Source organism: Pelodiscus sinensis, chromosome 2 (genome assembly GCF_052426305.1).
Source record: "Pelodiscus sinensis isolate ZL-2025 chromosome 2, ASM5242630v1, whole genome shotgun sequence".
Taxonomy (NCBI): Eukaryota; Metazoa; Chordata; order Testudines; family Trionychidae; genus Pelodiscus; species Pelodiscus sinensis.
In genome coordinates, this window is record NC_143053.1 from 186,219,279 (window position 1) to 186,235,522 (window position 16,244).

The following is a 16,244-nucleotide window of genomic DNA, read 5'->3' on the forward strand; positions in this document are numbered from 1 at the left end:
CGGCTCTGTTCAATATCTTCATCAACGATTTAGATATTGGCATAGAAAGTACGCTTATTAAGTTTGCAGATGATACCAAGCTGGGAGGGGTTGCGACTGCTCTGGAGGATACGGTCATAATTCAAAATGATCTGGACAAATTAGAAAAATGGTCTGAGGTAAACAGGATGAAGTTTAATAAAGACAAATGCAAAGTGCTCCATTTAGGAAGAAGCAATCAGTATCACACATGCAGAATGGGAAGAGACTGTCTACGAAGGAGTACAGCAGAAAGGGATCTAGGGATTATAGTGGACCACAAGCTGAATACGAGTCAGCAGTGTGATGCTGTTGCAAAAAAAGCAAACATGATTCTGGGATGCATTAACAGGTGTGTTGTGAGCAAGACACGAGAAGTCATTCTTCCACTCTACTCTGCGCTGGTTAGGCCTCAGTTGGAGTAGTGTGTACAGTTCTGGGCATAGCATTTCAAGAAAGAAGTGGAGAAATTGGAGTGCGTCCAGAGAAGAGCAACAAGAACGATTCAAGGTCTAGAGAACATGACCTATGAAGGAAGGCTGAAAGAATTGGGTTTGTTTAGTTTAGAAAAAAGATTGAGGGGGGACATGATAGCAGTTTTCAGGTATCTAAAAGGGTGTCATAAGGAGGAAGAAAACTTGTTCATCCTGGCCTCTGAGGCTAGAACAAGCAGCAATGGGCTTAAACTGCAGCAAGGGAGGTTTAGGTTGGACATTAGGAAAAAGTTCCTAACTATCAGGGTAGTCAAACACTGGAATAAATTGCCCAGAGAGGTTGTGGAATCCCCATCTCTGGAGATATTTAAGAGTAGGTTAGATAAATGTCTATCAGGGATGGTCTAGACAGTATTTGGTCCTGCCATGAGGGCAGGGGACTGGACTCGATGACCTCTCCAGGTCCCTTCCAGTCCTAGTATTCTAAGATTCTTTGAAAATTAAAAAAACACCAACATTACCTTATGCAGCTTTAAGCTATTTTTAGAATTCTATAGTAGGGAAACTACTTATGCTGGCACATGGAGAATGTGTTGGTTTTGTATTAAGGGACAGCTTCCTTCCTTTTAACTTAGGGGAAGGACAGGAAGAGGCCTGGTACAATTTGAATTTTTAGCTATATATGGTCTAATTAGAAAGGAGTTCTTCATAATATGTATATGTATAAAAACAACTCATCACAAAAATCCACTTATTTTTCACTTAGTAAAGTTCTAATGCAATCTTGGAAATAAACAAATATTTGAACAATTCAAGGCATATTACCCTCTCAAAACCCATTTATTTTTCTTGAACAAAAATGTTGTAAGTTGAAAGTTTTCCTTCCATCGTTAGCAGTAAACACTGCTTTCTGCACTGTCAGACATGGAACTGCAGTTACAATAAGTTGAAAAGCAACTTCCCTCTGGGTGGAGAAAGACTACGCTTGCATTTTGGCAGGAAAAGCAACACAGTTTGGGTATGACAGACCAACGTTTTGGTTGGATTTTTTTTCCCCGTCCACTTAGTGATAGTTTTTACACCCAAATCTAGTACTATTTCATCACTGCTTACCACAAGCATTAGCTCACAAATGTACAGATGTGGTTATTTCAGTGCAAACTTCAAACCAAACATCAAAAGACATATGGAATTAAAAGAAATCTATACCTAAAGCAGTGTCCTCTCCACCCCCCACATCACAAACAAACTACTCCCTTTTCACTAAGGGAACATCTGTTACAAGGTACAATCTGTACAATAGTTTCAGGATAATGTCGCCATCTTGGTTCTTCTATTGTCCCTACTCCCAACCTGTAGTTCTCAGCTGAGAGGAATAAACAAAAATCTTTCCATAACTTGGCAACACAAATTCAGGAATGAACTCTTAGTTACTGGACTTTTTAGTGTCAACAATGCTCCTTGGGAGGCACAGTGACTATGTTACCTATAGAAGCATATACAGGCAGTCCCCGACTTACGCGGATCCGACTTATGTCGGATCCGCACTTACGAACGGGGCTTTTCTCGCCCTGAAGCTCACGGGCGGCGGGTCGCCACCCGTGTCCTCCGGGGCGAGAAAAGCTTCTCCTGGTCTCCCTGGTCTGCTGGGGGGGTTCAGCAAAGCCACTGGACCCCCCCCCCCAGCAGACCTGGGACACCCGAGCAAAGCCGCCGCCCTCCCGGGCAAACGAGCAAAGCCGCACAGGCAGCGGCTTTGCTCTGGTGTCCCTGGTCTGCCGGGGGGGTCCAGCGGCTTTGCTGGACCCCCCCAGCAGACCAGGGGGATAGGAGCAAAGCTGCGGAGCACGCCCGCAGCGGGACAGCCCGGGCGCGCCTGGGCTGTCCCGCTGCGGGCGCGCTCCGCGGCTTTGCTCTCCCTGGTCTGCAGGGAGACGGGGAGCAAAGCCTTGGAGCACGCCCGCAGCGGGACAGCCCGGGCGCGCTTGGGCTGTCCCGCTGCGGGCGTGCTCCAAGGCTTTGCTCTCCGTCTCCCTGGTCTGCAGGGAGACGGGGAGCAAAGCCGCTGAGCATGCCCACAGCGGGACAGCCCGGGCGCGCTTGGGCTGTCCCGCTGCGGGCGTGCTCCGTGGCTTTGCTCCTGTCCCCCTGGTCTGCCCCAGGCGTCCTGATTCAGCCGCTGCTGAAACTGACCAGCAGCGGCTGAATCAGGAAGCCTGGGGTAGAGCAGCTGGGGGCTGCCGGGTTGGTCCCGCAGCGCCGCTCCGGACCAACCCGGCAGCACCCCAGCTGCTCTGCCCCAGGCTTCCTGATTCAGCCGCTGCTGGTCAGTTTCAGCAGCGGCTGAATCAGGACGCCTGGGGCAGAGCAGCTGGGGTGCTGCTGGGTTGCTCCAGTAGCACCGAGGAGCCGCGCTACTGGAGCAACCCAGCAGCACCCCAGCTGTTCTTCCCCAGGCGTCCCCAAGTCAGCCGCTGCTGAAACTGACCAGCCGCTGACTACAGGAAGCCCCAGGCAGAGTTGCTCTCCTCAGGCTTCCTGGAATCAGCCGCTGATCAGTTTCAGCAGCAGCTGACTTGGGGACGCCTGGGTTTCTTAAGTTGAATCTGTATGTAAGTCAGAACTGGCATCCAGATTCAGCCGCGGTTGAAACTGATCAGTTTCAGCAGCGGCTGACGCCAGTTCCGACTTACATACAGATTCAACTTAAGAACAAACCTACAGTCCCTATCTTGTATGTAACCCGGGGACTGCCTGTACTTCTGAAATAATAGGACAATAAGAAATCCTCTTTTACAATGTACAGGAGGATGTTTTCACTCAGAAAAAAAAAATCACAAGTTTTGGACTGTATTCATGAAGGATTTCTAAAGAAAGATGGAAAAAAACCACCTTTTCAACCATAAGAAAAAAGAAAACTAAAAGAAGTATCCTTTAAATACCCCACCTACATTAAATTCCTGAACTGTTAAAGGGGTAGATTTTTTTTCTGCTCTTTCTGACTATATATTTGAATCAGGTATAGCAAAAACGCAACTTTTTATTATTTTCCTTAAATTAATCAGACCTCCAGCATTACTTATTGTTGTACCCCAAAGCAGGTGTTCTAACCATTTTCTCTTGACAAATGTGTTCATGATAAAAAGGCATTCACCAGCATTACACCATGCACATTGCAGGCAGCAACCAAGAAAAAGTTTTCTACATAATTTTATTATTACTCTTCTGCAACACCCAATTTTATCTGGGCATATAGAGAAGCGTGTAAAGAAGAAATATCAGGATGAAACCAAAATCTTCTTCAAGCTTACACTGGCTTTGCTTTTAAAAACTTTTTGTAGATGTGTCATTTTTTGTAGTTTATATTTAATTGTGAACTGTATGCTTCTTTCCTTTATACTTGCTAAATCCAACCTCCATCTCCACTTCAGATATAAACATAATATAGCATGCAGCATACCAGTGTGCTTTGTTTATATACCAAATATGAGGCTATGGCAGTATAAGTCATTAAGAACTTATCAAGACTTAAAATGCTACAGCAGCATAGCTATTCCTGCTGCATTGGTGCGGCTGCTGTAGTGCTTCAGTGGAGACACTATAGTGATAGGAGGGGTTTTGTAGTTAGTTGCTGCAGTGAGTGCTGTAGTTTACACTGAAACACTACAGAGGCACAGCTGCTCTGTTAGGCTACGTCTACATTGGCATCCCTTTCCGGAAAAGGGATGCTAATGTGACGAGTTGGAATTGCAAATCCGCGGAGGATTTAAATATCCCCCGCGGCATTTGCATTTACATGGCTGCCGCTTTTTTCCGGCTTGGGGATAAGCCGGAGAAAAGCGCTAATCTAGACGCGATTCTCCAGAAAATAAGCCCTTTTCCAGAGGATTTCTTATTCCTACTTTCAAGATATTTAAATCCCCCGCGGATTTGCACTTCCGACTCATCACATTAGCATCCCTTTTCCGGAAAGGGATGCCAATGTAGACGTAGCCTTAGTGTGTCATTATGGTAGTGAGTTAGTCCACCTCCCTGAGAGGTAGCAGCTAGGTCAACAAATTCTCCCACTTGACCTACTGCTCTCTACACTGGGGGTCAGGCAACATACCTACACCAGTGTGGATTTTTCACACCCCCTATAGATGTAGCCATGCCAACGTGAGTGATCAGCAAAGACCAGTTTTGAGAATTACTGATGCACTCCCAGTGTGGTTGAGGGGGAAAAAAAACCCCACATTTTACTTATGTTCTACAAATGCTAAGACAGTGAAGACATTTATAAAAATCAATTTAATTGTTCAAGCATCATTTTTGTTTTTAAAAGAAAATAGGGGGCTACGCTCACCTTCCCCATCTCTCTGGCCACGAAAGCAAACAGAGAGCCTGCTGACAATGATGACGTCATTCTGTTGCCCAGCAGGAAAAAAAATGTTATATTGAGAGAGAGAGAGAGAGAGAGAGAGAGAGAGAGAGAGAGAGAGAGAGAGAGAGAGAGAGAGAGAGAGAGAGAGAGAGAGAGAGAGAGAGAGAGAGAGAGAGAGAGAGAGAGAGAGAGAAGTATTTGATGATGAAAGCCCAGACACTATTTTTTCCTCATGTTTGCTTAGCAGTACTTAAACTAATGGTATAACTGAATTACTTTATATGGAGACTGTGTGTTTGAGATCACCATTTTTGTTTTCTATTTCTCTGTCAAGCTGCAGATGCTGTGAATGAAAAAATGTTTTTTAAATAACTTGCATATCTACTATTGAATTTACCTGCATGCTTCACTGCTTTCATTGTTCTCTGTACTTCCCCCGAGCTGGGTATTAGTTTTAGATCCATTTTCCTGTTTTGGCTCCTGCTGATCCTCTGGCAGCAACAGCAAGGCATTTCTTAGACAAATTGCTGCAAATTCCATACTGGCTACAGGGATAGCTGAGGACTGCCCATCACTTGAAAGATAGAAGTTAATTAGTAAATATACTAATATTACTACTTAAAAAACAGAAATCTCTAGAAAAAGTGAGTTCAGGAAGACACAGAACTTTGTCCTATAGACCAGTGGATGATTAATTTCATGCTTTAATAAGCTACATTTAAAGATTAACTTACTGCACTCAACAAGATGATTCTCTCCTAATCTAGAGCTCCATCCATGGAAATCTCATATATTTCAAGAACGCCATAAATGGGGTGCTGGTAAAATCAGAACCTTTGGATACAAAATTCTAGGGAACTTTTTTCTTTTTATTTGTACACTTTGGTTTGTAAAGAACTCACAGAATCGGTGCTCATACAAGAAAACAACAGAATACATGCACTCATTACATTGTGAAGCCTGTAGACAAAGTCAAGAACAGTCAATTCACACAATCTCACTTCAAGTATTTGGCTTTTACAAGATGAGGTAATTTACCTAACAAGTCGTAAAACTTTATACACTATCTACTTGATCCCTACCTATAGGCTACTTTCTATCAGAGTTTTTTTCATAATCATTTCCTTTCTATAAATAATTTAACATGCAATTATTTGGAAAAATACAAATTCTAGAGAAAGACAATTTTAGAAAGTGGCCAACTAACTTCAGCTTCATTCAACACATAAATAAGCCTTCTTTGCTGATTCAGCACTAGACACCGACTAAGACCTCAATCTTGTAAACATTTCAACATGTGAGTAATTTTAACAGTACATATTGTCCCATATAAAAATACTCACATTTAACGACAGGACAGTTTAGAATACTTTTTCTGGTAAAACAACCACACCCCCTTTACTGAGATGGGTAGAAAGTAAGAGTATAGAAAAATTGCGTACTTACTTATAAACAACATTCTGTATTGATTGCGATGCAAGGACTATTTTACGATGATAGCCCTGGCCTACTATAGATTGTACAATTCCTTTTTTGCTTGGAAGACCTTTTGTTTCTTGTTCTGATGTCTAAAGAAAGAAGGATTGAAAATATCAGTGAGGCTGAACATGTGATTTTCTTGACATAAAAGTTGCAGAGCTGAGAAAACAATTACAGCCACTCTCCGAGTTACGACCACCTCCACTTACGACCATCCGCACTTACGACCAAAGCGGTCGTAAATGCGGATCCGAGGTACGAACGGCGATCCGCACTTACGAATGGCGCGGTCGCCATGTAACTCTATGGGATCCGAGTTACGAACACTTCGAATTACGGACTAAGTATTGGTCCGTAACTTGTTTGTAACTCGGGCAGTGGCTGTACAACATGTGCATTACTGAACTCAATTAACATGTATTAATTTGCAATTTGTCTGGAAATGGTAGAATGCCCCAGAAAAATTTACTATCATCCAAATACTATGAAGGATTAGGAACTTTTAATACATTCTTAAAATGCAGTTTTAGTATTCCCCAACTAATTTGAAGCTTCAGGGATTATTTCAGATAATTTGTTCAATAATCTATTGACATAGTTTTTCCTCTTATGAAAAGGACAATGAACCAAGTCATTTTCAAGAGTCAAATTTAGAATTGCTAGGACATTAAAAATTTCACACAATATGCAGCTAAATAATCTTAACTACCAATATTTATGCAGTGGACATCTGTCTATCTCAGGGGTATCCAAACTTTTCAGCCCGAGGGCCGCATTAACTATCAAACAGCAGTTCGGGGGCCGACTACACACTTGAGGTCCAAATAAAAAACAATCAAAACATGGATGTTGTTTTTAATTATTTATTTAATATTATTTTATTCAGTTATTATTTAATAACACATTGATACACTACACATGAACACCTGTATTAGTGTGAATGGTGAAATTGTTTCCTGGATGCCAAAATAGCAGACATTTCTGGCTTTAGATTTGTTGTCCCTAACATCAACAGTGACCTGAGATTATCATCGGACAAGTTTGTTCTCAAATTGTTCTTCACGTAATTTTTTTTCCGTAGACAAAAAGGTCTCCACGGGCCGGATGAGAGGGCCTCGTGGGCCGCATCCGGCCCGCGGGCCGTAGTTTGGAGACCCCTGGTCTATCTCATTAGACAATGTTTAAAATAGTCCTTCAAAATCCCTCCTAAACACAGAGTGAGTGATACTGTAGCAATATATAAAATTACCCTAAATTAACTTGTTAAATATTGCCTACTGCGGGGTGGGCAGGAAGGGGCAAAAAACTCAGTATGAAATCTATAGGGTAGGGAGAGCAGCAATAAGTCTCTAAGTACATACTTGATGTATTTGGGAGGTCATTTGAACCAACAAAGATGTCAGCAATATTGATCATTATCTCATTATTATTTATAGATATTCCGTGTGATCTTTTGCCAGAACTTGTCTATTAACAGGCTGTTGGCAATAAGACATCATTTGCAGACTAAGATTCTCCTTAGCAAAAAGTTGTTTAAAAAAAAAGATGGGTGAGGTAATATCTTTTAGTAGACCCACTTCTGTTGGTGAAAAAGACAAGATTTTGATCTTGGACAGACCTGAAGAAAAGCTCTGTTTTAACTTGAAAAAGCTTGTCTCTTTCACCAACAGAAAAGGGTCTACTAAAGATAGTATGTTCTTGAACCAATGTTCTTGAACCAATAGGGATAAAAACACTCAAACAGTTACAAAGACTCATGCTAGATCAGTGGTTCTCAATTATTACACCACATGGGCTATATATACAACCTCTAGTATTATTATCTGGGCCACAGATGCCAGGTGGCAGCTGCCCTGACATTGGCCTTCTGCTGTGCGGGGTGGACCAGCCCTGGAATCCTGCAGGGCAACTGGCTGCCCATCCTGTTCCCTCGCCATGGGGCTGCCCCAGACTTTGGAGCTTGGTGGTTAGACAACTGACACTCACCCAGACCCCAGGCTCCCAATTCCCAATACACAACCCTAATGTATCCCCAGAGCAGGTACATCATGTGCCCTGAATAAGGCAGGGCTCCTGGCCAAACACTCTAGTACATATTTGAGAGAGTTTGTCTCTGCACAAGTCTGTATGTTCAAAAACTCCTCATACTCGCTAAGAGCCAGGACCACCAAATTTGGTATGTAGCTTCCCCTTATCATAACTTAAAGCAAGGTAAGGGTTTGGTTGTGCAAGGAAAATGGGACGCACTGGGAATGGGGTTGCTTCCCATAAAACCATGCAGGAGAGAGACAGACTCACCAGGCAGGTGAAAGGGACTGGCTGGGGGCGCCCTCCCCAAACCCTTGCATCTGGGACTGCCCCAGCCCCAAGCTTCCAACTCCCCAGGCGCCTTTTAAAGGAAGGTGTGGGGGAGGAAGCTGAAGCTACCCCCCATCCCCAATTCATACAGGAACATTGCTGGCTGTTCCCAGTGGGGAAAGTTCACATTTTGCTGCACTCCTCACTCTGGCTGGGGAGCACAAGAGACAGATGGACCTGGACCTGCCCCAGACTGGGGACATGTATCCTACTCCAGCTGTGGCCATGAAGAGGTGCTCCTCACCTGGCCCAAAGATGCTGCAGTGAGAAAGGGCTGAGGCAGTCTTCTCTCTCCATGGCAGCCTGTATACTAAACCCCTCATTGCAAGCTCCACCATTTTATTTTCCAAAAAAAAATAATTATTTGAGCTAAGGACCCGAGTAATACTGGATAAGAAAAAACATAAATCTTCTACTAGTATATAATTATGTAATTAAAGACTGTATCATAACATATATGCATAAGGGATCTGAATTAAGATTTGATTTGATTTGATTTTGCAACCTCAAACTTTGAATGTAGCTTTGTATATATAATTTCCTAGGTATTAAAAATATATAAATTCCCATCATACAGAATCATCTTAATCCTTGAGGGGGTCATGGGCATGGCTGGAAACTTTAGGACCAATATTCAATGTGACACGTACCCTTGTCAGTGCATTTCACAAATATCTTCTGATTGCAGAGGTACATCAAGACACAGCATCCTTGGGTTCAATTCCTGGGGTTCAGGGGAAAGACTTGCTTCTTCTAGGCACAGACCCTTCCCGCCTTGATCCCCTCAATCCAGACTCCACCCAATTCTTTCCCCTATGACCTGCCCCTACGTCAGCCACAGCTCCGCATACAAGTTTTTTCTTCAAACCTAGCTTCTAATCCAAGTTCCAGTCCTAGTATCCTCCTTTCTTTGTCCAGATCTCACTCTTGCTCCCCATATCCCCTGTAAAATCTCTGGCTCCCAGACCCAGTCTTCCTTTCCAAACTCTTCTTCCTAGTCTTCTTGACCAACCATTCTCAATTTCTTTTTCCTTCCAGTTCTTAACATAAGAACGTCCATACTGGGTTAAAGGTCCATTTAACCCAGTATCCTGTCAGCTGACAGTGGCCAATACCAGATACCACAGAGGGAGGGATCACAACAGGTAATCCTCACGTGATCCCTCCCCTGTCTCCCACTTCCAGAGAAACAGAGGCGAGGGACACCATTCTGACCCATCCTAGTAATAGGCATTGATGGACCTAACCCCCATGAATCTATCTAGTTCTTTTTTGAACCCTGTTAAAGTTCTAGCCTTCACCGCATCCTCTGGCAAGGAGTTCCACAGGTTGACTGTGCACTGAGTGAAGAAAAATTTCCTCTTGTCCCCCTTGCATTTCAGACAACCTGCTGTTCCTGTTTCACATTGCTTGGACACCAGCAGGGAGAATACTGAGAGCACAGGACAGTCTCCCTGCTCAATTCCAGCACCTGAAGCAACTGCAGGGAAAGTCCAGCTCAGCCTCTGCAATCCCAGCAGCACTATGCTCAATGCAGACAGAATTTGGCTGCCACACTTTTATGGAGCATGTGCTAACAATTGTTTTTGTCTTATAATTTTGGCCAAATGTGGGCAAACTTTCATGGGAAAAGCAAAAGGCAAATCTCTCTGACTCAAAGGCAACTCCTCTGACCAAATTTAAAAACCTGGCTACTCAACAAAATATTGAGAATGTTTAGGCAAAAGGACATTTTCCCGTAAACAGCTGAACCATTTTTGCTGAAATATTCAAAAAGATTCCTATCACATATAGTCCTGATATTAGATAGGATTTAAAAAAAACTCAAGTCCTAAGGGATACAAACCAATCCTTATGAACTAGAACAAATGCCAACCACTAGATGACACTGGTTAGAACGAAAGAATCCTTATGAGACAAGTATTCCCACAGGATTCCACCCACCTGTGCTTAAAGCATCTATTACTGGCTACGATCAATGACAGAACATTGAACTAGATGGACTATGGCTCTGATACAGTAAGACAAATGTACAAGATTTAGATACTGGCATAATCAGCAGTAAATGAATACACATCCAAGAAGACATCAAACATATCTGTGCATGCAAATGTAACAATAAACCTGTACTCAAATCATACAGCTTAGCACATAGACCGGGGATGCATACAGGGGTAATTTCCAGTGGGAGAACAGGAAAAAAATCCATCCCAGAGCAGAAGCAGCAGTTACACTGTATCACCTAGTGATGGCCTACATGGACTTTTACGCTCCCTCAAGGTAACTGGCTGACAGTTCCATCTTAACCTCACTACTTCCCATTCCCCAGACTCTTTGCACTGGGCACCTCGGCAGAACAGAATTCCACAACATGGAGAAGGGTGTACTAGGGATGCAAACAGATAACCGATTAGCTGGTTTCCCCAGAGCAGCCCACCCTCCCGCAGCCTGCCATGGCTGGGGCCGGGAGCTGGCAGCCAGCCCCCTGTGAGACTGGAAGCCACTCCAGCAATGCCAGAGCAGTTCCCCCTCCTGGGATCCCAGTTAACCGATTACATGGTAGGTAAACCTATCGTTTCACTAGTTAACTGATGAATCAGGATTTTACATCCCTAGGGTGCACAGCTCATGCAAGACCTTAAATCCAGTGATTCTCTTTCACAATACAACTACAACAGTTCTACTGGGTCAAGGAGTAATATGGCCTTAAGAGGGAGTATCAGTATGAAAGAACAACAAGAAGCTTAAGCACCAATGAACAGTGGGATGAACGAGATGGCTTGTTAAGGCGAGTTTGAGTTTTCACCATGGAGAAGTAACACGCTGTATCTTATCAGCAGGTGAAGCTTCACCACAAACTACTACTGATTCTTTCCTAATCTTTATTTTTAGCCCTAAAATAAAGTTAGTACAAATTCAAATGTAAGGCACTCAGAAACTAGGCAGTACTCCAAAATGGAGTCTTTTCCACATGTACCAGTGAGTTAAATATGGTCTAAATGCATTCGTGTCATGTAAATTTGTCAGGAGAAATCATGCTTCACTAGGCTCACACAAAGGCTACGTCTACACTATGAGTTTTCTCGGCAAAAAATATGCTAATGAGGGATTCATTTGCATGAGTCGATCTCATTTGCATATTTTCTGCCAATCCATTTTTGCGCTGGGGTTTTTGCACAAAAACAAGCAGTGTTGATGGGTCTTTTTTGCGCAAAAATCCCTTTAGCCGCAAGATCGGTAAACCTCCTTTTTTGGGGCATAAGGATCTTGTGGAAAAAGGGGTTTGTGCAAAAAAGAAACATCCACACTGCTTCTTTTTGCGCAAAAACCCATAGCGCAAAAAACAGATCAGCAGAAAATATGCAAATGAGATCTCAACTCAAGCAAATTAGTCCCCCATTAGCATATTTTCTGCCGGAAGAACTCACAGTGAAGACGAATCCAAAGCCTATAACTTTAGTAAGGAATTTTTGTAATATCCACTTACATGTTTTCCTTTTATTCCTTACTAATATTCTAAAATAGCTACCATCACATTTTTGACCTTATGAATTCAGTTAACCTTGAGACCTCAATTTCTGCTTCAATAAGATGGAGATACTGCTTATCCACCTTTATAAAGCATGTTGAGGTCTTTATACTAAAACAATCTGATATAAATTCACAATATTATTATTTGTATAACTAAATACTGCAGAAGCAGTATTGTAGAAGCAGTATTGTCATGTGTATGGTATAATTCAAGGAATATTTCTTCTTTTCAAAAGAATGCTGGTTTTCAGAAGCATTGTGTCATCAGATGGCTTCTGAAGTATAGTTACTTACCCCTTTGTTGGCAGCAATGCAGCATTCTGCTAGTCTCAACCAAAGGCGTGGGTTTGAGTGGTAGACTTGGACAGCTTCTATCAAGCATTCAAAAGCAGCCAGGGGCCTCCCAATATGTAAAAGCTGAATTCCACAGTTGTATAGCAACTCGTACCGTTTATTAGTCAGCAATGTACACATAGGTCTCCCTGAAAATTTCTTGCCTGTGAGAGGTTAGATAATATTGGTATCCAATTTAAGAGGGCAGAAACAAAAGAAGACTGCTGGAAAAATAATTGTATCATGTAAACATTCACTAACTTCCCTCTGTAAAATTCCTCACACCTTAGAGTTGACCTGTGAACAAACACTTCCACTTTATTTATTAGAATATAAATTACTTTAATCTTAACTATGCTGATTATTCAATGTATTAGATATCAAATATCATACAATTCCAAAGCTATATAATTCCCATGGTTTCTTCATTATTCTCAATGTTTGTAATCAGTTAGGTCTGTTTTTCTTATAGTGCCTTCCTCCTCCCATCCTTCTCCCCCCCCCCCTATTTTAATGTAATTCTAAACAGCTGCTGACTTTTTTTTAAACTGACATGATGGTATATACCATCATAACACACACTTATTTTTGCATGTCAACCTGAGAACTAGTTGTCAAAGTGTGGATTTAACATAAAATGAAACACTTGGTGTAAGATATTTTATCTAGAAAATAAAGATACTCATTAACAGTTACAATTAGGATATTCATAATGCAAACCCGGAGAGTTTGCTTACAAACATATCTTGACTTTTTTTGTATTTAAGACAAAATGCAGTTAAAATTATTTTTAAGGAAGTAAATGAGAGAGCCTACTGAATCTTGGCGGATTAATCTAAGCCAGCAAGAAAACGATACACATTTCATCATCTATTTCTGACAGCAGGCAGCTATACTTTGAAATCCAGTACAGGCTGGGCCTCCCTGTTCTGGCACCCTTGGGACCTGACCAGTCCTAGATGAGGGATTTTGCCAGACCAGGGGAGGTCATTTCTGGACCCTTGCCACCAGCTTGGACACTGGCCTCCCAGCCGGCTCCCCACCAACTCCCTCCCTCACTGAGCAGACATCGCTGCCATGGCTCCGGGACCCACCAAGAAGCCCTATGTACCGCACTGGAGCTCCGGGACCCACTGGGCATCCGTTCGCCGTGGTTCCCTGCCCCACCATGCTACTGCAGCTTTCAGCCTCACCAGGCAGCCACGCACCAAGTCTTCCAACCCTGCTGGGCAGCCCTACTGCAACACTCTGGGCAGCCCCACCATCAGCCTGCTACAGGAAGGCCACTGTCCTGCTGACCCCGCTGGGATCCTTGACACTGGCGCTCCACCAGGACATTCTGGTCCTGCAATATCCGTGCTGGACCATGGATGTTGCTGGACCAGAGAATCCTGGTTAAGAGAGTTTCAACCTGTACACTCAAAACTCCTTTCCTTCTTACCCTGTCCTTCATGGATTACTGAATGGTAATGACTAAAAACAAAGTAAGATCTCCAGAAACAATTTATATTTCCCAAAACATTCAGTTCTTTACCATCCTTTTCTTCTGTTAAAAGTCTTACCTGGGTCTGTGCTACCTGTTCCTAGTTGTGCACAAGCATTATCATTTTCCTGCAGGGCCTTTTTAAAGTAGAAAATTCCTAAATTGTGTTTTCCCATAGCAAAATGAATGCAGCCGAGATTGTTCCAAAACATGCACCTTAAGCATTCACCTGAGAGAACAGCAAAATATTATCAAAAATCAAAACATTTTATAGCATGTTTTTATGATACATTTTTAGTAAGATACTCCTGTGAGGAGCTAAACTACACAATATGAGGCAATACTACCTACTACTACTTCTGGATACTATTTTACTTCTTCTGAACACATAACATTATTTAAATGATAAGTGGTAAGGGGTTTAGTGAGCTTCTCGTGCATCATATTCTCCAATAGCAGGAGAATAAAACTACTTCGGCAGATTTCAATGTAGAGCACATTCATCTGACAGTTCTCTTAGTACTTCATGTGTAAATACTTCTTGTTTTCTGACATATGGCTCCTGTAAGAAGGAAATTCTCACATGACATTATCTGTTCGACGTTTAATAAAATAAGCAAATACACTAATCCAACTAATACAAAAGCAGAAGAGAAACGAGAGCTTCTTGGATTGAGAATGCACACATATATGGCACTCAGATAATATTGTGATGAGCATTTTGCAAGAGACAATTTATATTTTGAGCTATTTACAAGTGGGCTCACAAGATTACCACTGATAAAGAATATGACAATTTCTAACCTAAATAAATATGAAATTGCTTAATTGAGTCTACTCAAGTAGTCAGAGAACTGATATTTACAATATATTCCATGACTATATTGACACAGCTACCATTTCTTCAGCAATACCTGTCGATGAAGGAATATCCTTGTGGTACTAGAGCACCACAGAGCATTGTGGCATTTAATAGCTATATCATTTAAACTATAAAACATAGGAATGTCTTTTCTTCCATTAAACCCAGTTTTATAATTCATATAAACTGGGTTTTCCAATATCTGAAGTTACCAATATTGGCTAAAAGAAAACAATTATGCCATCCATCTCACCTGACAGAAGACAAATATTTAGCAGTAGTTTAAACTCCACAGGATTAGAGCCAACCCCTAACACCCCATGCAAACTTTGAATTCACTCAGCAGTTAGTACTGTCACTCACACTAGCCTTTCATTACCTTCTACTGGTCCAAACAAAATCTGGTCCAAACAAAAATAATCTTTTCATGTAGCAACATTACTAAATATCTGCTAAGCTGGATTAGAGTTTTGTTTTAAGCATACACAAGAACATTTAAAGGATGGGAGAAAAAGTATATGGAAAATATACTAAAGAAGATTAAAAACATGGTTTTTAAGGTCCCCTTCCTCGAATCAATTACACACATGCTTAACTTGAATACGCATGAGTAGTCTGACTGACCACAATGAGAATTAAAATACAGCCACTCCCCGACTTACGAACACACCAACTTATGACCATCCGTACTTACGACCAACCTCCCATTAACCCCATTATAATATTTTCGAGTTGAGAACCATGTATGTCAAGTTTTTTGAACAGCATGGGCAGCGCATTTAAGGGTATTTCTGACTGACAACCAAATCGAGTTACAACCAGGTGCTCGGAACATAACGGGTTCATAAGTCGGGGACTGTCTGTACTGCAAAACCCAGAGCATAGAAAATATAAAAACACTGAAATTTATGCACCAGAAAATGCCTTTTAAAACTAAACTCAATGACACTACGTGTAAAGTGGTTGCACAGAGTCTAAAGCTTTAATTTACCTGTTTTCATAAATCCTGGATGTTCAGCAACGTTTGAGCTGTTTAATAGTTTAACTGCTTTCCGATAATTACCCCTCAAGTATTCAAAATTGCTCTTAAGAAAGAGAGAAGGAGCAGACTGTGAACAAAACAAAAAATATTACTTAGCAATTGTGTTAGTAGATCTATTTATCAGTCATCGGTTATTGACTACTGTTGCAATTTTAAAATAAAGTGTTCATTTTAATGCAACAAAATTTATTCTTCGGGTGTATGGTTAGCATTTTTCTCATTCTAGAACTCACATAATCAACAATTCACCTTAACATCTAGCTAAATGTTTTTGTAATTGCTTTAAAAAAACACCTTGAAAAACACAACACACAAGATGTAAACTGTTCTATAACATTCTT

General features: G+C 41.8%; 1 protein-coding gene across 7 annotated transcripts in view; it reads right to left on the minus strand.

Annotated features, from left to right (window-relative positions):
• The window catches only part of CNOT10 (CCR4-NOT transcription complex subunit 10), a 56,773-nt gene that overhangs the window by 25,000 nt on the left and 15,529 nt on the right, over nucleotides 1-16,244 (minus strand). For all 7 annotated transcript variants that reach the window (XM_089776612.1, XM_089776611.1, XM_089776610.1 and 4 more), the window contains exons 8-12: nucleotides 15,853-15,970; nucleotides 14,079-14,228; nucleotides 12,478-12,680; nucleotides 6,262-6,383; nucleotides 5,213-5,389 (exon numbers count right to left, since the gene is read on the minus strand). In XM_089776612.1, coding sequence (XP_089632738.1) covers nucleotides 5,213-5,389; nucleotides 6,262-6,383; nucleotides 12,478-12,680; nucleotides 14,079-14,228; nucleotides 15,853-15,970 — 770 coding nt within the window. The remainder of the gene's footprint in view (nucleotides 1-5,212; nucleotides 5,390-6,261; nucleotides 6,384-12,477; nucleotides 12,681-14,078; nucleotides 14,229-15,852; nucleotides 15,971-16,244) is intronic.